Here is a 22,915-nt window from a genome sequence, read left to right as displayed (position 1 = left end):
TCACAGAAAGGCACTCTGCATGCGCTCAGACACACTCTTTATTATTCCTCCACATTTGGGGGCTGATAGCAGCTTAAGTCACAATATCAAACCGAGTTGAGGATTAGGTAGGAGGTGGGTGGCCCATGCTCTGATGACCCCTCCCTTCAGATGTACAATGGATTAAGACCAAAGTCCTTCAGCTGGTGCTTATAGTCCATGTGGATGACAGTAGCCTCCTTCTCCCAGGTGAGCTTGGCACTTTGCAGTTTGGAGAGGACGCAGTCCAGGCTACCCTGCGGAAAGGGGAAGTCAGAGGCAGGGTGAGGGGTGTGTGTGGCACCAAGGGATGGCGACCCAAAGTGTGGCATCTGCTGCTGCGGAACAGTGAGAATATGTACCCAAGAATTTCATGTTTGGACACAACAACACTCCGAATGCTGGAAGCAGGCTTCTGAGTTGCACAGAACACTTCATCGGGCATGTTTCAGAGCAAACCATTATTATTTTTTACCATTTTATTTCTAAAAGGTGGCTCTATTTCAATAGGTGGTAACAGATCAAAGAGGCACTACCCTACAGTCTCTGTGTTTGAAAGCAGGCCATGAGCCACAGAAGGGATGCATGGCACCTAGAGACTCACACCTGTGGGAATAAGACACTCCCTCTCTCTCCCTGAGCTTTAGATAATGGCCCACATGCTGAACCCATTATCTCTTCTTTGCAACCTGTGACCCGCCACCCACCCAAACTCACATGCAGGATTTTTTCATATTCTGTCTCCATCTCGTCAACCTTGCGCTGCATCTCGGCCACGGCCTTGTCCTTCTCTTCCAGCATCCTTGCCTGGTCCAGCTGGCTTTGTAGCAGATCACCTTGGCAGGCAGCTGCAGGGCAGAAAGTGTTGGGCAAGGAGAAAGAGGAGACAAATATGTATGGGAATGAAAAGCACAGAGAGAACCTTCCAAGGCTAAGTGGTGGAGCTCCGACTTCGCACACAAAAGCCCCATAGTCAATCCCCGGCATCTCCAGGTTTTGCTAGGAGAGAGCCCTGCCTGAAGCTCTGGAGAGCTGCTGCCAGTAAGTGTAGCAATGCTGAGCTCGATGGATCAGTGGTCTGACTTGTTATAAGGCCGTTCCTTACGTTCCTAAGGTAGAAGGCGACAAATATCTCAGAACAGAAGTTTGGGGGATGGCATGTGATGGGGCTTGAGAACATCTATTTTCTACTGCTTTTAAGTGGCCTTATACTCCATCTTCACCTGTAGCAAAATGTGCCAGAATGTATTCCCTTAACGCAAGCTTAGAAGGGCTTATAACGGAATTAGGCAAACTGATTTCCATCTCAAGGTTTGGAGGGTTAAGATTCATCCTCCCTCCACCCCCCTACCCCAGGTTCCAGGTGCAAAAAGAGAGTGTGTGTGTTTGCAAAAGAAGAGTATCACTTTTTAACTTGTTTCCCCTCAAAGTCCTTAACTGAAAGATGAACATGGGCAAAGAACAGTTGCTACAACCATACCATGTGTGATCATCTCCAAGACCAAGGGGGTGGGTGTGTGGGTGTGCGCGTGCGCGAAATACCAAGTTGTGCTTGCAAGTTCTGCCTCTCTGCTTCTAAGCGATGGATCCGGGTATCAGTCTGGTGCTGAAGCTGCTGGTACTTGCGGATCATCTCTGGAACGCAAGATGGGAGAAGGAAATGATCGCTCCACCCAACACCCTTGCCCTTCATTAACAGGCCTAATATTTACAGCCAGGATGGAGGAACCTCCAGACATTGTTGGATTCCCACTTGCATCAGCCCCAGTCAATATGGCTAATGGCTAAGGATGATGGGCGATGATGAAAAACCTCTTGGGGGGGAGGCAGGTTCTCCACCCCTGATTTGTAGCATCAAGTCTATCTGGTGTAACAGAAGGTAAACAGGAAAAAAAATATCTTGCCTCTATGTGCTTACAAGAGAAGTTTTGCCGGGCAGGGAGGGGGGGGGAGCAGATAAGAGTCGCAAAGGGTCTGTGTGCAGAATTATATACCACAGTGTTAGCTGCGGAGGGAAACGCTACCTTCATCTGAACTTTTCAAAGCCAACATCCTGTGATTGCATTTTCCTGAGGAAGTGTCTTGCAAAGACCAACTGGCTTACTGCGTCATGAACTTCTGCCCACATCCGATTAATGAAGTGGACAGAGAAAGTGATGTATACAGGCATGTACTACCTTGGTTCTCGAACTTAATCTGTTCCGGGAGTCCGTTCGACTTCCGAAACCGTTTGAAAACCAAGGTGTGGCTTCCAATTGGCTGCAGGAGCTTCCTGCACTCCAGCGGATGCCGCAGAAGCCATGTTGGATGTTTGGCTTCCAAAAAACGTTCGCAAACTGGAACGCTCAGTTCTGCGTTTGCGGCGTTCAGGAGCCGATTTGTTCAGAAGCCAAGCTGTTTGAGTACCAAGGTACCACTGTACATCGTGAAGGTGCAACAGAGAACAAAATGAGTCGTGGAGCAAGGAGTTAAGCGGGGCAGGAATATGTGCTGATAATTGGGGTACGAAAAATGAACAATCCTCTCCCTACTAATAGGAAGCATCCCTCACACCCCAAGGCCATGTGAATGTAGCATTTAGAGACTGAGTAAAGTGGCAGGTAGATGCCAGAGACCCCCTTGGAAAGGCAATACTGCCGATTTGCAGAAAATCTCAAAACTGCACCAATCAAGTGGAAAAGGAACCGCTGAGTAAAGGGTTTGATGCCCAAAGAGGAAAATCAAAATAAGGCAAAACTACTGAGCCCCAAAATTGACCCTTGAATGCTGCTTCAAATCTTCTGTTGAAGCTCTTCTCTTCATTGCAGGGTCTTGGCACGGCACTCAACTACAGACACATTGCACTTTCAGAAAGTTACTATTTGGGGGTGGAATTCAGTCACATAGCAGCATATTGCAAGTTGCACAATTCAGGTTGATTGGAAAGTCTTGCACAAGAAACCCACTTCCCCCCGAAGACCAGAGTTTTGTGATAAGGAAAGTGATAGGAAGATGCACTGGGTAGTGTGGGGTAATGTTTGTTTTGACACAACGTCACCTAATCTCCCTGCAAATAAATCAGGGTGAGTACTGTTATAGGTTTAGGAGCTCAGTCTAGATGGTGCCTGTGGGTCCCTTCCAGACCTGTGACCCTGTATCTGTGAGAATACAGAGGATACAAAGGATACAGAGAATACAAAGGAACCAGCTGGTTCCTTTGTTAAGGTAATGGCCTTGGCTGGCCAGTTAAGTACTGCCATTTACATGTCCAAAGAGGTTGCCTGCTGCCATAGTGACGAGTGGGTGGACCTTTTCCCACCTCACCTGGCTGGATGCCACATCATCCTAGGAGGGAGAACAAGAGCCCAAGGGGTGCTGTGCATGCATATATTTTGGCTGATGCTGGAAGCTAGAGACATAAGAGACTGGTCTTGCTGTGTGCCAGACCCAAAGTTACGGCTTGGAGAATCTCCCAGAGAACCTGAAGGGGAGGAAAGATCAAGTTGCACATATGTATAAATAAAACAATAAGTCCTAAAGATACCAATGTTTCCATTGGCCTTCATTCCAAGGCAGCCAAACTCTGGAAAGGTGAAAGCATCCCTGGAGTGTCTTGTTGCTCAGAGATTGGGGCATGTACAGCAATGCTCAATGAAGAGGTCATCTGGAAGAGCCCCCCACCTTCATAAATATCTTTTTTGTCCCCTCGAGCCTTCTCCAGTTCTTTCTCCAGATCTAGCAGCCTCTGCTTGAGTCCTTCACTGTCAGCCATCGCCTGCCTGGCCATATCCCTCCGGAGAACTGCAGGTCAGAAGGATAAACACAGCAGACATGCAAATGTATCCAATCGAGGCTCAATGCCTATTTTCTCATTTGGCTCCCCAGATCCTTTGTACAAATAATCATCTCCTTATCGGAGAGGGCAAAACAGCTAAAAGGGGTACCTTTCCTGGACTGGCTTGCTTTAGAGTGGTACCTTGGGTTACACGCACTTCAGGTTACATACGCTTCAGGTTACAGACTCCGCTAACCCAGAAAAAGTACCTCGGGTTAAGAACTTTGCTTCAGGATGAGAACAGAAATCGTGCGGCGGCGGCGCAGCGGGAGGCCCCATTAGCTAAAGTGGTGCTTCAGGTTGAGAACAGTTTCAGATTAAGAATGGACAAATTAAGTACGTAACCAGAGGTACCACTGTATTTGTCTGTATGAATATTTATATACTGCTATTTCATAGTAACTATAGAGCGGTTTACAATAGTACATAAAACTAAGCAATAAAAACCATTTTTTGAAAAATAAAAAAATCAGAATGAAAATCACACCTCAATTAACTATTGTGGAAAGATGCATCCTTAGTTGCCTACATAGGCATGGCACGATAGAAAGGTTTTTAAAAGGAGGGTGCCTGTTGAAAGTACCTGTTGGCTGATTATTCCAAAATACTTGGCTGGTGACACTAAAGGCTCCATTTCCTCTTGTGGACAAGTGAGCCTCTTGGGCTGCTAATGATCTCAGTGTTTGAGCATGCAAGCTTTTGCGTTACACAGAGCTCTTCATACGATAGAAGGGGTACTCTCATTTTCCTATTTATATTGAAATACTGCCCCTCAATAAGGCCAAACTTAGATTCACAAAATGTTTAGGGGTATGCATTCCCCCCCCAAAGAAAAGCACTGTTAGGATTGAACTTGGGGGCTTGCCCATGTTTTGCATGTGCTCTACTTAGCTGCGTCTGCCGCAATTATAATGCAAAGTATTTAAAAATTACTCCCAGCAGAGTACTCATTTTGGAGTCCTTTATTAAAAGGACTGCGTGGCAATCACTTTGCTTCGCAATGCACTCGGAAACTATTTCCCATTTTCACTTCTCCATGAAAATGCTTGGATTGGTCAACTGAGAAGGGGGGGGGGGATCAGAAAGGGACAGCAGTCCTGCTACTAGTCTGGTCCAGACAGCCGTGCTGGCAAACCCTTTGTGCCTTTGTTCACGGAAGGGTCATAGCTCAGTGGAAGAGCACCTGCTTGGCATGTGGAAGGTCCCGGGTTCAATCCCTGGAATTTCCAGTTAGGGCTTGGAGAGACTCCTTGCCTGAAACCCTGGAGAGCTACTGCCAGCCAGTATACAGTGGTACCTCGGGTTAAGTACTTAATTTGTTCTTAACCTGAAACTGTTCTTAACCTGAAGCACCACTCCTGCTGCTGCCGGAGCGCACGATTTCTGTTCTCATCCTGAAGCAAAGTTCTTAACCCGAGGTACTATTTCTGGGTTAGCGGAGTCTGTAACCTGAAGCGTATGTAACCTGAAACATATGTAACCCGAGGTACCACTGTATTGTATTGTATTGTATTTGTATCCCACCATTTTTCTCCACAGAACTTGAGGTGGTGTACAGGGTTCTCCCCATCCCTGTTTTATCCTCACAGCAACCCTTTGAGGTAGGCTAGGCTGAGAGGCAGTGACTGGCTCCCAAGGTGAGCTTCAAGGTTGAGTGAGAGTTTGAACCCTGGTCTCCAAGTCCTAGCATGTAGACAGTAAGATGGATCAACCTTCTGAAGTGGTATAAGGCAGCTTCCTATAAGATTAGCATAGAAAGCTTGGCAGTCCTTCTACCTGACCCTTCCAAAAATGCCGCCTCTACTGCAACCTCTTAAGGCCCTTGTGCAATATCAACAAAATCTCCTCACCAAGGTGCTGCTTTAAGGTATCAACCTCCAGCACTGCTTTTCTGTACTTTTCCTCATCTGCGGAGAGAAGGAAAGAGAGAGAGAAAGAGAAATTGAAAGACTTTGGCTGGGTACTAATCGCCACTGATACCGAGACCTCCTGACCGATGCGCCATTGTTATTATTTATTTAATTTATGAATTGTTTCCTATGAAGCAACCTGAAGCACTTTCACAAGACGATGTCAGATAAAAGTATTGCATATATAAAACGTCAAACAATTGCGCAGGTAAACACAAAAAGCAGTGGCATAGGTACAAAAGCAGTTGAAACAATGGCGTGTGTAAAAGCAGTTTCAAATCCCAAGAGATGTAAGGCACATGGAAACGGGAATTTGCAAGGTGTGGGGCTGCTGGAATCTCCTGCACGCTGCACAAAGCCTTACCTGGCCCAGTGTTTTTCTTCTGCTTTGCTGATTTTTTCCCCTTCCCTTTTTTGGTGGGGGCCATCCTTGAGCGTTCTCCACAGCCTGCAAAAGGGAGAAGGTGAACAAACATTATATTTTTGGTGCATTCCAACTCCTGACGTTCAAAAAAGATCTTAAAACTGGTACTGATGGGGAGATTCCGGAGGGCCATCCTTATACACGAGGCATACATTGCTTGGCAGCAGAGTGAGGGTGGTCTCTGCTGTTTGGGTGGGCAAGTGAAGAACTGTTTGTATGGTGAAGAGAAAGGTGGAGGCAAACATACCTGGGAGCGAAATGTTTCTTCTGCCTTTCTCCCAGGTTCTCACAAGTTAATCTGTGGGCAGTTAACTAAACACTCTGCAAGAGTGCCATTCCAAGCAGCCAATGCACAAGGAGGGGGAAGAGGCGCTGGCTTTTCAGCAAGCCTATCCCAGCTGGCACAGGTTGGGGCTCCTTGTGTCGCTAGGCAACCGTCCTTCGCTGCCATGGTGACCAAAGGAAGCTTGGCAGACACACCGGTGCTCCAGCAAAGGAGGTCTGCAAAATTGCATCCAATTGGCCTGAAAGAAGAGAGGTTGGAGGATTTTCAGGCCCATGTTCAAAACTTCTTTTGCAGAAACAGAAAGGGGTGGGAAGGGGGTAAGAATCAAATAGGCCCCAAATTCTCTTATTCACAGAGCTTCTTAGAGGAAACCCATTTTCCGCCATAAAACATTTGGCTCAGCTTTGACACCCAGAACCTCATCTACAACTGAAGGCTGAGTACATAGAACAAGATTTCCACATGTGCATTGCTGACTTCCCCTCTTCCACTGCTGAAGTTTAAATTGGAAGATCTTTGGGGCAGGGATCATTTGGGGAGGGTTGAGGGTTTCTTATGATTTTGCCTTTTATGTTACTTTGAGAAATGTTGTATCCCTTCATGTTGCAATTCTACATTTTATTATTATATGTCACTCAAGTGGCCCCTACAACTAAATGTTATTATTATTTATTATATTTAATAGCCTCCCCTTCCTCCCAAAGGAGCCCATGGAAGCAAACACATCCGTAATAAAACAGTACAATTAATGTTGCAATGTAGTTTGCTCCTGTTCAAGCAGATGCAGCCAGCCACATCTTCTTCTATGGTCCTCTATTCTGTTCCCAGTTCCCCACTCTAACAGCCAGCACCCCATGCCCACTGATCATATTCAGTCTTCATTGGACAGGTTTTTTTTGAGGGGGGAGGATCTTTCCCCTTTTACTTGCCCCATTTTTTCTGCAAACCTGCAGGTTCCTCCGAGACTGCCGATTTCTTCCTTTTGTGCGTGGTTGTTGTGGATTTGGCTACATAAATATAATGAATAAATGCATGTACAAAGCTTACCACTCAGCAAATGAATTTGCTATTAGTATCTATGATGCTATTAGTATCTCTGCTATCTGCTTTCAGAATAGCCAACATGGTGCCCTCTGGATATTGGACTACAATTCACACTAGCAGCAGCCCTCATGGCTAACAGTCTGGTACATGAGGAGAGCTCTGCATTGCCTATCTCTGCTTTAGAAAGTTCAGGGAGGCTCAAGTAGGGTTTGCAGGCAATTCCCACACTGCACACAGTTGCCAATGTCATGACTGTATCCATCCTGTGATGCTTGAGAGCAGCTGCCAGTCAGAGCAGACAATACTGGGTTAGATGAACCACTAGTTTGGCTCAGGAAGGACTCAGCACTCTGCAGCTATCTTCTACTCCCCAAAATTCCTGAAGATCAGACCAGGCTAGGTCCACACACGTAGCAGCTGAGATCACAGCTAGAAAACATGACATAACTAATGTGGACTGATGGTTATGCGAAAACAGCACATCATGTGGCTACAGGAGAAAAGGGAAGTGCTTGTCTGCTTCCTTTTGAACTTGCTACATGGGATTTGTTTTGTTGTTGTTGTTTGCTTCCACATCTCAAGTTCAGATGTGGGGTGAGGACCACAAAGGCTCAGTGAGAAAGGGCATGATCCCTGCCAAAGCTGCAAGATCCAAACTGGAGCGATGCAGCACCAGCAAGGCTGCTCCACTTGGTGCTACAGCTCCAATTCATGAGACGATTCCAGAGTTTGTGATGTTTCAACAGCTGGGTGCTGCATTTTAGAGCTGACCTCTGACCCCTGAGATTATGCTGGGGTTCTGCAATTTAAGTCTACGGGTTGTGGGAGTTTCCCCCCTTTGCCACAGAACAGCCTTCTTCCTCACCCTCTTCCTGTGGGGTAGTCTCTAAACAGGATCTTCTGTTGGATTGATTCCTCTTAGTTGTTGGTAACGTTAATGACTCACTTATTTCAAAAGAAAAAGGCTTCTCTCCATTTCTGCTTTCCTATTTAAAGGAGTGTAGTTACTTCCCTTATCTGCTGTGGAACAGAGCCCTTTACTACTCCCAAGTCCCTCCCTTTCCTTGGTACAAATACTCTTTAGTTAGGTTTTCACAACTTTGCAAAGAAATCGATTTCACATGCATGGTGTTGTAACTGCATTCATCCTTAAGGAGTTAAAAACAAAGGGGTCCCAGCAAACCACCCATTGCATCTTTTATTTGCATGCCTGTCCAAATCTCTCCCAATGCTGGGCATTCACTGCCTCATGAGGTAGTCTGCCAGCTGGCTCAGGTTCGCCAGCTAGGCTTCCTTCAAGAACCCAGGCATCAATCCTTACTTTTATGAAATTTGCATAACTTTGCATATGCCTGTATAGCATCCATGAAGTGCTTCTCCCGAGTCTCGGAACTTTTTTATGGTGCTCGCCGCGTTCCCAGGAGCCTGCTGCAGTATTCCAGCCAACGTTGCCCAAATCCATCATGGCCACCCTGTTGGCTTTTCGCACTATTGCGCATGCTCGGCCCCGCTCCATCTTTGACCATGCGCAGCAGCCGGCACACTGAACTAAACGCCTTAGTGAGAGCAAAGCCAATCAAGGCGTGACTATGCTAATAAGGCGCTAGTTGGGCGGGGCCTCTTTTTCCTAAGTGGGCCGGTTTTCCTCTTCCCTTCGGCGTTGACAGTCGGGAGCGCGGGAGCGCGTCTCACTCAGCGTGCGCGCTCACGGCACTAAAGAAGAAGAAGAGAACTCACTAAGAATGAGCCAACCACTTTTAAAGGCGCCCGCTCGGTCGCGCGCCTAACTCACCGCGCGCTCACGAAACATACTGAGACCTCCGCCGCCCCGCCCCTCGCCCATCCCCCTTCGCTGTTTGTGAGAGGGCACTCTGGCCAATCGAAAACGCGACTCAACCCTAGGGGCGGGCTGTTGAAAACAAGCGGCCCAATCAGAACGCGCCTCCCCTCAGGGAGCGTTTCTCCCTCCTCCACACACACACTCTCGGCTTTCCTCCCACCCTCTCCACTGCCACAGCGAATCAGAGCGCCCCGCCGGGGGAGGCTCGCGATCCTGTCACGGGGGGGCGGGGGTTTAACGCGCGCGCCTCCCCCTCCGTCGCGCGCAACCTCCTCCTGCCTTCCTGCCCGCCCGCTTCCCTTTTTCTTCGTCAGTCGGGCGCGTCCCCGGCGCTCCTGGAGCCGCCTCCCCTTCTCCTCCGCCGCCTCGACAGTCGGTGGCCAAGCCGGGGAAGGAGCGGCCTGGCGGAAGGGACACGCCTTAGCCGCCCTCCGTCCCTCCCTCAGCCGGAGCCTCCGCCGCCGCCGTTGCCCCTCTTCGCCGCCGCCGCCGCCCCCATGTCGGCCCCGCTGAAGAAGGGCCCCGGCGGGCTGATCGGGCTCATGAAGGACGCCTTCCAGCCGCACCACCACCACCTCGGCCCCCACCAGCCCGGCACCGTGGACAAGAAGATGGTCGAGAAGTGCTGGAAGCTCATGGACAAGGTGCGAGGTCGGGGGGGCTGGGGCGTGGCCGCGGAGGGGGCAGAAAGTGGGGCGAGGCTGGAAGGGGGTGCGCAGAGAGGGGTCGTGGGGGTAGGGCGGGGACATGGGGAGGGGTCGTTGCCGCTGACGACGGTAGCATTGCCATCCTCCTCCTCCTCCTCTCCATGTACCGTTGGATTCCAGGTTTTCTTGCGACGCGATCCTGTGCTACGCAAGAGTAGGTGTGTTTCTTCACTCTGTCCCGAGGAATTGCGAGGGCAGTCAATCGATTGCTAACAGCTCGGTCTGGGGTGGGGGGGAAGCCGCTTTATTAGCATCATCATCATCATCATAATAATAATAATAATAATAATAATAATAATAATAATAATAATAATATTAAATAAATTCGAGTTCAGCTGCAAAAACTGGGATGGCTCAGTCAAAGTTCAGGAACAGTTAAAGGGTTAGCGTCACTGTCAGCGTCATTTATGAAGGGCCTAATATGTGCTGATCCCTATACAAAAATAATAAAGTGCACGTCCCTTCCTGTAGGCTCAATCTCTCCATTTCACCTCATCAAGGCCTTGTGGGAGGTTCATTGGCCATTTGTAATGTGGGACTGCTTTCCGGTGTGGGTTATTGTCTTGTTAAAAAAATTTTTAACAGCACTTAGTCATATTAGGCTTTTTATAAGTAATAGATGAGATGGGACAATAATTGTAAATCACTCCAGAGCAAAGAGATTTTATAGTCTATTTTGCAGCTGTCCATTGGAGAAGAAGGGTGAGGCTGGATAGATCCAGGCTGGCTGACCTGGGAAAATTAGGAGCTGAGGGGCAGAAGTGGAAGTGATGAGCCAGAATGAGAGCAGTGAGGCAGGTAGGGCTGGAGAGAGGTGCTTAGTGTTGGCTTAGTGTTGGCATCAGAAGTAAAATTAGCAGCTGCCATTTGATAAAATGTTTGAGGTGACATACAGCATACTTATTGCATATGTACAGTGGTACCTCGGGTTAAGAACTTAATTCATTCTGAAGGTTCATTCTTAACCTGAAACTGTTCTTAACCTGAGGTACCACTTTGGCTAATGGGGCCTCCCGCTGCCGCCGCTGTGCTGCCGCCGTGCAATTTCTGTTCTCATCCTGAAGCTAAGTTCTTAACCCGAGGTACTATTTCTGGGTTAGCGGAGTCTGTACCTGAAGTGTCTGTAACCTGAGGTACCACCGTATTGCTATCAGCATACTTCAGCTCATTACAAAGTGATGCAAGCCGTGGTCCTTGAGGAGTTGAGTCTTTATTTAGTGTAAAGCAGGGGGAGAAATTGGAGAGGGGTGAGGGAGAGGCAAAAGTAACATGGAATGAATGCAAGCAAGTGGGCAAATCCAGTTGGAGCAGGCGTTTTCTGCTAGCTGATGAAAAGGACTGGAGCTGGGTAGACTAAGGTAGTGCATGGCTTGACCGGTGGAGAGGGAGATGTGATGTGGAAGGGGTTGTAAGGGCCCCAGTGGTTGAATTGAGTGACAGGGAGTTGGAGGGTAGTTTTGAGATTGCATGCTGAGTTGGAGGAAGAAGTTGAAGAAGGGCCTGCTGTAGAGGGCTTAGATTGATGCTCAAGGCAAAGGATTGATGGAATAGGAAGTGGCTGAGCTTGAGCTGGGAAATGGATTTGGAAGACTGAAGGACCATGGGGAATAGGTAGGATGGATCATTTAGGAGCATAAAATGATTGGCTCCGTTAAAGCAGCTCAAGTTCTAGCTCTCTATAGCTTTTTTCCATGTTATTTCCCCTATTTTAATGAAACCATCACAGAAGTTTGCTCAGACTTCCTGATTAAAGGTTTCAAAATAACAGTTCACATTCACAGGATAGCAACTATGTTTGCTGACCTTAGTGTCCTTTTTTAGGAGAAATGTGCCTAAAGGGTGAAGGACGGGAGCAGTAGAGGAACAGGACCTTCCTGCGTAGTTCTTGGGCAATGTGCTGTGAAAGGGTAGACTTGCCCATTTGCTTCTAGGCCAGCTATGAAGGCATGTTTAGAGTGCTACAAAGCTCAAACCGTTTGCTAGACAGGAAGTTGTTTATTGTGATATCATGGCTCAGAGCAGTAGAGTAGCACAAATGAAAGCTTTGCAGTCTTGAAAGCCTTCATAATCCTACTTTGGAAGCATGCACTTGTGCTAAACTATGGGAAACTGGAGCTTTAAGAGATGCTCCAGTTTTTGTAGGATTTAGACCAGTCTCTGTGTTCTTGATCTTTCCAGTATAATACATCAATTCATTTGACTGTGTTCTATTGATTTGTCAGGTAGTCATTACTGCTGGACTCTGGATTCTGGTGTAGTTTGACAAGTGTGCCATTAAGTTGTGGTAGATGGAAAATACAGATAAAAATAACGTTAAATATTTAATAATCTTTTTATCAAGTGGATGTGGTATTCCAGCTCGTGCGATCAAGATGGCTGATAAAACGGAAGTTGCATTAATAGGTTGCATTAGTTTTAACACAAAGGACATGCTCACAAGTTAGCATATTGCATGGTCCTGAGTACTCAAATAGTCAAGTTTTATGAAACCACTAGTGTCTTTTGGGGAGGATGTAAATTTATAAAATTATGCCTGGCATGGAGAAAGTGATGTTTGCTCCCTCTTTCTTAATATTAGAACCTGGGGTTATCCAGTGAAGATGAATGGCGGGAGGTCCAAGTACAAATGCAAGTATTTTTTCATAGACAAATTCCTGGAGGATATGACTGTCAATGGCTGCTGGTCATGGTGGCTTTATGCCATCAACAGAATCAGAGGCTGTTGAACACCAGCAGGAGAGGGCTTTTGACCTGCTTTTGATTATCATAAAGACATCTGGTTGGCCACTTTAGGAAATAGGATGCTAGACTTGATTAGTCTGATCTAGAAGGGCTCTTCTTATGTTCTTGCAATATGGTACTGTCTCACAGATATGCCTGAGCAAAATAAGGCTTATTTTGCTGCCAGAGTGGAAATGTTAAGTTTATATAAATTTGAGCTATAAATGAATTGAAAACTAGATACTTTTCAATACATTGTATTGGTGAGCTAAGAATAAATATATTTGGAAGCCTGTTTTAAATTACTTCAGAATATGTTGTCGTTTACTCTTTCCTCCAGGAAAATGATATTCATTGCTGTGTAGATCCCATCACAACTGCTTTTGAAGCATATAGGTACCACCTCTTCTTTTCCACACAACAGTTATATGTAGCCTTGTTAATGGCTTTCTTTGGGTCTAGAAAAGGAAGTGGGCAGTGCATAGAATTCTAGAGGTGCAGGAGCTCAGGAGGACAACTAGAAAATTCTCAAACAGGAATGGGCATGTGTCAGAAGCTATCTGAATACAACCACTCAAGCATTTTTATGGTGTTATATAGGATGTATCTCAAGATGCAATCTATTCCTGCTGTACCAGTAGCAGTCCTACTGCGCTCAGTATGCCTAGAACTGCTGTCTTGATTTATTTCAGCGGCTTATGGGAAAAGAAGAGTTGCACACCCCAGTTCCTGTCCCCGTCCCCCTGCCCAAGATCTTGGCACCCAATGCAGAGAGGCAAAACTGATTTGCAAAGTCTACAATTGAGTTTTAAGGAAATTTCTTCCTTTACAGAATGTGTGACACTATCAGCTGCTTATGATTTGCCTAAGTGTTGAAATCTGGGAGTTACCGGTAACTGACCTGCACTGGTAACAGATTTTGAGCAATGAATCTCTGATGCAGGAATTCTGCCTTCTAATGAAGGTAAAGGTGAAATGAACTGGGCCAGTAACATATTGATGAAAACTTCAAATGATGCCTTTTGGTGAATGTAAACTGACTACCTAAATGTACCAGTACTTTGAACCAGTTGTATTTTTATATATATACAGTATATTGTTTTATTCATTTCTAACCATTTATATATTGCATATTATTAGTAGGAGTATTTTGGTATATATTAATGTAAATACATATTTTGGTCAACATTGTTCCTCAATACTGTGTTAGTGTGTATATTATTATTATTATTATTATTATTATTATTATTATTTGGTTGATATGATTGTCAAAACAGTAATAAATGATGACCTAGCTGCTTATAGAGAATCCTGATCACCTTGTGACAGATGCTTAAAATTAATTCCTAACAAACACTGTAATCGGGATACATGCTATCTTCATTTCTGCATAAGTAAATACAGTTTTCTGATGAAAATCTTAATGCTTACCTAGACTAAAGAAGAGGAATTTGTTCAGCAGTGCAAATGATAGTCACCACAGCTGCTTTGCATTGCTTAATAAAAAATGGGAAGTGTGACTGGCAGATTGACAATTCCCTTTTTGCTAGTTGAGTTTTTCCATCAAGCTGGGGGTGACCAATAGATATTGTTGGTTAACCCTAAGTATGGCACAGAGCTGACATGTTTCAGAATGTTATTCATAAGCACATGCGTTGGAGAAATGTAGCTTGCAGACTCTAGGATTCCCCTAGGAAAAAAACTTCAAAAGGGGGAACAGTGAGATGAAGGCTATGTTTATGCCATAAATTAGCCGTAATCTGATTTTGATCCAGTTCAGCTGTTGTGGCTTCCTCATGGAAACTTGGGAAATGTAGTTCTGGAAGGCAGAAAGGATAATTCTGTTAGAAGTTCCTAGTGTTTCCCCATAACATCTGTTCTGAAGATTCCTTATGAGAAGTCCTGACATGTGCTGGGCTCTGACCAGCCCACATATTAAACATCAAGAGGCTAGGAGAATGCTTGAGCTTCCTACTTGTATTTCCTAGCAGTGGGTTTGTCTTCCAACCCATCACTCATTCAAGTCATTTTCAGTATGCTTGTGTTTCTCTTTCCTACAATTTGTTTGAGTTTAGAGTCCTGAGGACTGTTGATGTTATACTCTTTTTCTTTTCTCTATTGGTTTCATTGGAAGTTTAGCTCGAAGGATGTTGCAGCCCTACTTCCTGTCCTTTACTTTGATCTGCTTACCTCCAAACCTGCTGTAGATGTTGCTGGTGACAGCTGAGCTTTCAGTCTCTGTTTTGCCCTAGTTAAGCTTGAGATTAATTTGGTGGAGGGTGGGTTCTTGCCTGTAATTCGTATACAAACCCTTTTGTAATTAATTTTACAATCCATTTCACAGGCTCAGTGGAATGGCAAGCTTGTTAAATTGTCTTTTTAAAAAAATCCTAAGGCCACAATGTCAATCATATGTGCTAGGGACAAAGTATCCATTGGACTTCAAGTACTGTAAATATGTTTAAGATGAGGTACATGTATTTTAACACCATTGTATATTGTGTGATATTCTTTCTAGTACTTCAGGTTTTTTTACCTTCTGAAAATGTAGATGCAGCTAGGCCAGTGGATTTCTGCATTCTTGAATGAAAACATATTCATGTTCCATTCCTTAAATAACATCAGAGATCTGACCAAATTATGCTGATAATTGAGACAATACTTTATAGTGCACTTTAGTTACATTGCTTCTTTATGTATTAGTCATTTTTACATGGTATTCCTTAATGTGGTCTAGCAGTTACTGATGGCAATCAACTAAAATTGTTTGCTACAGCCAGTAGTCAGTTTAAATATTAGAACATCCATGTGGAATTAGACAAAATTTTTACCTGTATTTGTGCATCACATGGTGGCGATAACATGTTTTAGACTGCAAAGTGAGATGTTTTTCTATCTTAAGAACTCTGTAAAGTGTGAGATACACTGATATTAATGTGTATTAATGGGGAAAGCTCCTTAATCCCTCACTTCAGCCACTGTGCTTATAGTGCATTGCACATCTGTCCTGCATACTTCTACATTGGTGAGCTTTCACTATGTTTGGGGGCTAGTACAAGAGGTGAAAGGTTTTTTAGATGTTTCCACTGTGTGTCATGCTGACATGGGTCAGGCCTCCATGTGAGGTGCAGATTCTGTCATAACTCTGAACCTCTTGATTAAATGCTTTGTTGTACTTTTCCTGCCTGAATAGTAAGCAAGTCATTATCTTTATTCTGCCTGTAGCTATCCTATATATTTTCCTAAGATAATGTCAGGGGAACTGTTTTCCTTGGCTTGATCATGCTTGTAGTTTGCCTGCATTATGTGTGGCGATTAAAGCACATTTTTTAGAGTATAAAATGTGAACAGGAAATACATAGTTCCATATTTTGGCTGCAGGTGATATATTTTAACTTAATGATGCTGTTTATAATTAGGAGTTGAAACATAAATTACAGAAGAATAAAGCAGAAGTGTAGCACATGTTGGTATTTGGGGGGAAAACCTGTAGAAAGTCTGGGAGGTTTTGAACTGGAAAGGAGGAAAGACTACATAATAAGCTGTTGCAGAAGAATGATCTGAGCTTAGACAATGAATACTTACGTGGGTGTGCGGCAAGCATTTCCATTGGCATGTTAAATACCTTGAAGGGGGCATAATCAGGTAGTTTATTTGCTAAGAATTCAATGAAGAATAGTTACCAACAGGGAAGCAGCAAAGTGGTGTGCCTATTGTGATAAAACCTAATGGCGGGTGCCTTTTTCCTGAACAGGAAACATTCCAAGACTGCCTGTTTTTGGTTCTGTGGAGAGTGTTTTTTAAAAAATAATAGCCAATAACTGGGAGAAAGTGTTCTAGTTACAGGTAGGTAGCCATGTTGGTCTGCCGTAGTCGAAACAAAATAAAAATATTCCTTCCAGTAGCACCTTAGAGACCAACTAAGTTTGTTATTGGTATGACCAACTTAGTTGGTCTCTAAGGTGCTACTGGAAGGAATATTTTTATTTTGTTTGGGGGAAAGTGGTCCATTTTATTGCCCCTTAGACACTAAGTAGTTCAATGTGGCATGGTTATTTATAGCAAAGAGGCTGATTCATTAGATGCATGTGATGCATTAGATGCATACAATTAGACCAAGAAGGCCATAGGTGAGAAAGGTATGTGAACTGAGGAACAAGAAGGTCCCTCTACCAGCGCATTTGATAGCATGAACCTATGAAAGCTCCTTCCAGATAAACAAAGTAGCTGTAAAATTTCTGTTACAATTTGCTGATATAAGATATAATGGTTTATTCTTTTCAAAATAGACCCCCAACTTTAAATTATGGTTTGTAAACAAGTTCTTGTAATTCATCTGTTTGTTGTGCCTTATTAAACATTAAATTAGCAACTTGAGGTTGTTTAGTCATGTAAAAATAAACTGGGGTGAGGTGGGGAACCCAGAGTGCCTTTCCGTTTTATTTATTTTTGCTCTGCACACTAGGCATAAAATTAGTTTCGCTGTTTCCTCTTTTTTGTTTGGTTTCCTTAAACCATTGAGTAAGAACTTGTGGGTATTTGTCTCTCTCCTTCTCTCTATCTTTGTTCATCAGACAAAAAGAGCTATGTTGTCAGCCTAGGAAAGGTTTTCAAAATCTGATATTGCCTAATTTTTTTAACTTATTATTTTCAGCTGGAATCTAGCCCACTATATTTGTTACTTTTCCTTCCTGCTGAACAATTAAAAGCCTTCCTTGGACATTTGGGGGAAGGTAGGATAAATTCTCACAAATAATCATGGGAAAACCCCTTGAAATGGTCACAAAGTACTTGCCTACACCATAATTGCTTCTTTTAAATATGTTCACACTTGATGTGAAGAGTTAGCAGACTATGGCCAAGGAACAAATGGCTTCAAAAGACAGCTAAGGAGCCAAAGAGGGAGAATGAATGCAGTGTGTGCTAATTTGCTGGTACGCTGCTGATTTCCCAGAGATGTGAACATTGCATCTGGCAGTAGTTGTGTTCTGCAAGGGCACACGAAGGGAGCTAAGTTGAAGACAGGTTTTTGTTTTGTTTTGTTCAAAGGAGGATCAAGTCATACATTCTGGTCTGGTTCAGACATAATGCTGAGGCTTAGTTTAGGATTGATTGATTGATTGATTGAACAAGCTGCAGGGAACTTTGGGCTCCCCTTTGCTTTTGTCTATCTCTTCCAGCATGGTGATGAGGAGCAGTTTGGATGTTTTCACTTCCATTTTAGCAGTGCTTTAAAGCAAAAAGAAAAAGAAAAAAGGTGTTGGTATTCAACATGAAGTTATTGTATTGCCACACTCAACATTTGGGGATGTGGGGAAGGTTCCTCACTTTAAATAACAGACTTCTATGCTGCACCATAAACTGGTTTGAAACTCCTCACGATTTCAGAAGCTCCTTCAGAAGAACAACTCATGAATTATAGGAGCATGGGAGTTGGGCCATGCTAAGTAGCCTCACCCCAGGATTGCACACTGTGTAGCCATGACATTCATACACATATTGAAAACATCTGCAGAGTTGAGCTTTCACACCTGCAGCTGTGTACGTAGAGCCTTACCCATAGTCTGGAAGCCCTAATTTTTTGGGCTTGCCAATCCCATGAACCCCATGAAGGACATCACTTGTACACAGCTGTACACTCAAAGGTTCTCTCCTTGCACGCATTTGTGCTGTTTACAGAAATTCTTGGTCAGGGAGCTACTTGGAGTGTGCAACATCAAGCGGGGAGCTAGTTGGTGTGGCTCTGCTCTCTGCTCACAAGTTGATAAAATACTTGAGTTGGTTCTTCTTTGAATGCCATTTTGCGAAAGCGTGCGGCAGGATGCTGTGCAAGAAGTCCAGAGTTCCAGTGAATGCACAGAATTTGTGCAGTTGTTGAATCCTGGTTGTAATGGTTAATGAGAAAAAAGTACTGCTAGGGATTACACACATCTCATGAAGGTGAATGGTTGTTGATATGATGCACTGGTTGTGAAACAAACTGGTAGAAGATGATCTGTGCCAACATTGGGCCAAGCCCATAGTTAGAGCCTGGATAGGACCCATCCATAGTAACAGGTGAAACTCTTGTCCAAAATGGTAACTGCTGTTCTTGTAAAACATCTACAATCTGCAGATAGGAAAAGATTTACTCTTTGGGGGTATTTGTTGCTGTTGGTTGCTTGGATTACTGATCCAGTATTTTCCAAATAAAGTCTTCTGTTTGGTTGTTCCAATATATAGTAAATTCTTTAGACTTGGGGAGCTGGGCAAGGTGCTCATTTTAATACTGTACCCACTATAAAGCTATTTGCGGTATCTCAACAAAGTACTGCATTTGGGATGTGGATCAGCATAGTGTTTGTCAGTCTTCTAGAGCTGCATTTAATATGAATAGTTGATCATATATTCAGGTCCATTTCCTTTCTGATAGTTTGGGTGCCAAGTGCCATCAGTGCTTATAGGCGAATCTCACATACCTTGCAGAATTTGACATAGATGGCTACTCTATGGTTGATCATCTCAACTTTTAAAATGCTCAATCAGTATAAAAGTTTGGGTGTGTACCATATCAGCCACAAACCTTTTGCACAATAACATACATTGATTTGGATGCTCACTAGATTGAGCAAGTCTGCAGTGAGCAGGAGTATCATGTAGTTCTTTCATCACTATTTAAGAAGCAAACAAAAATGAGATGCCCGTGATGGAGAGATAAAAGCGAAGTCTGATAGACTGCTTCAGTTTGCTCAGTAACTATTTTTATTAGGTGAGAATGAAAATGTTTATGATCAGATTGATTATTCATTTACACAGCAATGCCTCCCTTAAGTTCCTGTGTCTGGTAGAGGATATTGATTCAGTTGAGAGATTGGTCTAGGTTGCACATATTGCTGAACCATAGTTGGCCTGTGTTCCCCACTCCAGCACTGCTGCTAGGAGATCTGAATCATTTGCTTCCATTTTCAACCAACTCCTGTCTTTGGCAGAGGATGATAGTGGAGGGGAAATCCACAAATCGCAGCCTCACATTTTTCATGTGAAGTAGTTTATTAACTGTAGTTACCGTGCTTTTATTGAGATTAATAGTAACCAAGTTGTTCTTTAATGTAAAATTAGTATTTATAATGAAACAGAGAAATCTTAAATTTTAATCTGATATTTTAAGTTAACAACGTCCATTTTTATTCACACTGAATTTCATTGTTTTGATTGTAGCTTAAACAATCTTTTTAGATTAGCAGAAAATAACATTAAAGCTAGACCTCTTAAACCTACTTCTTGTCTCATGTTCCAGGCTCAATATTTTGCATGGTTTGAATATAACCTTCTGTAGTGTTGCAACTTGCAAATAAAAATGAATCACATTGTAGGTTGCGGCTTTCATAATGAATATTGAGTTTCTGGGAATTCAGTTAAGCATGTTGACATCTTGGTTGTAAATCCATTTATTGCATTTGCAAACATGGTGGCACTAGTTAAGCTAGAATCTTACATTTCATATCCTTGTTCATTCTTTATTTCTAGGTTGTGCGTTTGTGTCAGAATCCCAAGTTGGCACTAAAAAACAGTCCACCCTACATTCTAGACCTGCTTCCTGACACTTATCAGCATCTGCGAACCATCCTGTCACGCTATGAGGGGAAGATGGATACTCTAGGAGAGAATGAATACTTCAGGGTGTTCATGGAAAACCTGATGAAAAAGACAAAACAGACCATCAGCCTCTTTAAAGAAGGAAAAGAGAGAATGTATGAGGAGAATTCCCAACCTAGGTAACGTTTTGTGTTCTTAATCGCTTGTAGTATTAAAATCCAAGTGGGTCGTTGGAGAGCACTCTTGAAACTCTTCTTATTTCAGTGGTTCTTGGGCTCTTATGAACTCTTATGGTTTCTTTCAGAACATAATGTTTCTCTGGAAGTTCTTGACTGTAAGTTGGGCTTGCTATTTTGTGTGATGCCTTGTTGGTGAAATCGATGGTATAATTTCAAATAATTATTAAGAACTGTAGGTGGAAGTAGAGAAGGTCTGGAGATGCAGTTAATATTCATGACAGATGCATGTAGCTCACAAGCCTGTTAACGCACTGGAGAATTTATGTTATATACATGGCTAATGTTTTGCTTTAGCATTCATAGTATTTTACACATAATATCAGCAAGTTTTGCAAAAACCAAGTAAAGTATGTTGGTATTATCATACGGATAATATTGAGTGAAAAAACAATTATATATACTCCAAAGATACAGGGCTGCTGTTGCCCATTAGTCAATGGATCCTGATGATGAGCCTGCAAGGAGGGACTCAGGCAGATGTTAAGACCTGGTCAGATTTGTATGGGTGTAGATGATCCTTCAAATAGCCAAGTCCGAAACCAGAATAAGAATTGTATTGCTAAGCTTAGCTATCCAACATATTCTTCAGTGATATTTCACTGCTAATTTTAACAAGCTGGGGAAAAAGGGGATGGGGGAGAAAAGAGAAGTATTTAGCTTTGCGGTTTGAGATAAGGGTCTATTACAACTTGTTCAACATGGTGGATGAGTGCTCTGGTCTGAGTGGCATGGTGGCAAACTATCTCTGTGTGACCAACCCTAAGCTGCTTCCCAGCCTTGACATTGCAGCAGCAGGAGGAGACAATCTTCATGGCGTGGAGAAACCCTGGGCTTTGTTTTGGGCACCGAGTGCTCCAAGTTGCAGGCATGGAGCAAGGGCTTGTTTCCACATTGTTTGAAATCTGTTATTCCCCCAGCTCCAATCATGTAGCTAAAGAAGCAGAGAGGTGATTGTCCCTTACTTTATGCTTACTTTATGGTTTTAGCTTTAACATTTGCGTCAAGGCCAGGACAAATCATGCTCCTTTACCAATCTCTGAAAGACATAAGCAGTGTCAAAACTATAGGAGCATCTGGAATTATGTGTGGTTCTGTTCAGGTCAGCATTTTGTTTTGTTTGTCAAACTGATAGGGTTGCATTTCCCCTTGTGTATTTGCTGAGTAGTTTTGCATGTTACGGGTTGTGTAATGAACACTGACTTCAGGAGGCTGGGGGAGTGTTGGTGTGGGTGGTGTGAGCATTTACTGGACAACGTAAACCTGATTCAGTTCAAATATTATTGGCAAATGAGAGCAAACCATAGTAAAGCAAGTTTGCATAGCAAAGGTAAAATGCAGAAAATATGCACTTGAGCTCTGTGCCTATGAGACCCATCATCTAATGTAGGTGTCTCAGGGAGGTTGTGTGTGTATTGTGTGTTGTAATTGGAAGCTTTCATTTTATTCCCCCCCCCCCCCGTATTTATATGCTGCCTTTCCGGGCAAGTTCCCCATGACATAAGTAAAAAGCATTCCCTCCTCTCCCCTCTCCTCCCCTTTTGAGGAAGAAGGGCAGTCTTAGATCTGTCTTTAAGAGTTATGGGAGGTGCAAGCTTCAAAAGGAGAAGAGGAGTTTGAGGTGTAGGAGCTGCCTGTCGAGGCAGATTGTGGCTAGAAAGTGTGTGGGAGGAGGAGAGTCTGTATATGTACAAAGCAATTTGGTAGGCCAAGCTGCATTCTAAAAATTACCTCCTGACATTAGTGCATCATTAAAAACACCTTCCAGTTCCAAAGAGAAAGCTGGTAATTTTCTAGTGGATAACAGTGTGTCAAAACTCTGTGAATTATTTTTAAGATCTCTATTGAAGTTTTGTGTGTGAGAGGGAGGGAGAGATGATAGGTTAAACTCTGGATTCTAGACAGTAAAGTCAGCACTTAACTATTGCCACGGTGAAAGTTACACTTCTCATTTGTCTACTGCCCCAGAATTCACTGTTCAAAAAGCATCCGCTACTGTGGTTAAAACGGAAAACAGACTTGGGTGCTCTGCATGCTCCTATGCATGCACGTTAATTATGTGTGTTTTTCCTAGACTCGTAGCTCTTTCTGTTAACTTGCTGTGATAATACTCATGTCAAGACATTCAGTGGTAATGGCAGTTGACTTGTGCTGAAATTTGATATCTTACGCACGTGCAACAGTGTGTTGCTTAGAGGCCTTTAGAGATGTCATACAAAACAACTCCAATTTATACATCTATTTAAAGTTCACATCATTATGAGCCATGGCTTTTATCTATTATGTAGGCATGTCACACTGAACTAGGTGCTGTGGTCTTGGGTTCATTGAGTTTTTTAC

The 22,915-nt window shown here is 43.7% G+C and overlaps 2 protein-coding genes across 4 annotated transcripts in view; one reads left to right on the top strand and one right to left on the bottom strand.

Annotated features, from left to right (window-relative positions):
* Positions 1-20: 20 nt before the first annotated feature.
* DRC12 (dynein regulatory complex subunit 12 homolog) lies at positions 21-9,307 on the bottom strand. 3 transcript variants are annotated; one of them, XM_083589101.1, is made up of 8 exons: positions 8,818-9,304; positions 6,414-6,690; positions 6,107-6,190; positions 5,683-5,739; positions 3,679-3,798; positions 1,561-1,653; positions 736-866; positions 21-275 (listed from the first exon to the last, which is right to left on the bottom strand). In XM_083589101.1, the coding sequence occupies exons 3-8, from the start codon at positions 6,168-6,170 to the stop codon at positions 147-149; spliced, it is 594 nt and encodes a 197-aa protein (XP_083445227.1). In that variant the 5' UTR covers positions 6,171-6,190; positions 6,414-6,690; positions 8,818-9,304; the 3' UTR covers positions 21-146. The 3 variants fall into 3 exon arrangements, with proteins under 3 accessions (XP_083445227.1, XP_083445228.1, XP_083445226.1); XM_083589102.1 differs by lacking the exon at positions 1,561-1,653 and having other exon boundaries at positions 8,818-9,307; XM_083589100.1 differs by lacking the exons at positions 6,414-6,690; positions 8,818-9,304 and having other exon boundaries at positions 6,107-6,362.
* Positions 9,308-9,601: 294 nt separating this feature from the next.
* CBL (Cbl proto-oncogene) overlaps positions 9,602-22,915 on the top strand; it is a 49,253-nt gene continuing 35,939 nt past the window's right edge. Inside the window, exons 1-2 of the mRNA XM_083588445.1 lie at positions 9,602-9,980; positions 20,271-20,518. Coding sequence (XP_083444571.1) covers positions 9,834-9,980; positions 20,271-20,518 — 395 coding nt within the window. The 5' untranslated portion in view covers positions 9,602-9,833. The remainder of the gene's footprint in view (positions 9,981-20,270; positions 20,519-22,915) is intronic.

The sequence above is a fragment of the Podarcis filfolensis genome (genome assembly GCF_964270895.1).
Source record: "Podarcis filfolensis genome assembly, chromosome: 15".
Taxonomy (NCBI): Eukaryota; Metazoa; Chordata; class Lepidosauria; order Squamata; family Lacertidae; genus Podarcis; species Podarcis filfolensis.
Note: the sequence above shows the minus strand (reverse complement) of the source record. Positions and strands in the feature narration are given on the sequence as shown.

Coding starts and splice junctions, on each gene's coding strand:
- DRC12 (XM_083589100.1), bottom strand. CDS start 6,320: ATGTATGCCTCGTGTATAAGGATGGCCCTCCGGAATCTCCCCATCAGT. Junction 5,740..6,106: donor GAAGAAAAACACTGGGCCAG/GTAAGGCTTTGT, acceptor TTCTCTCCGCAG/ATGAGGAAAAGTACAGAAAA. Junction 276..735: donor AATATGAAAAAATCCTGCAT/GTGAGTTTGGGT, acceptor CCCTTTCCGCAG/GGTAGCCTGGACTGCGTCCT.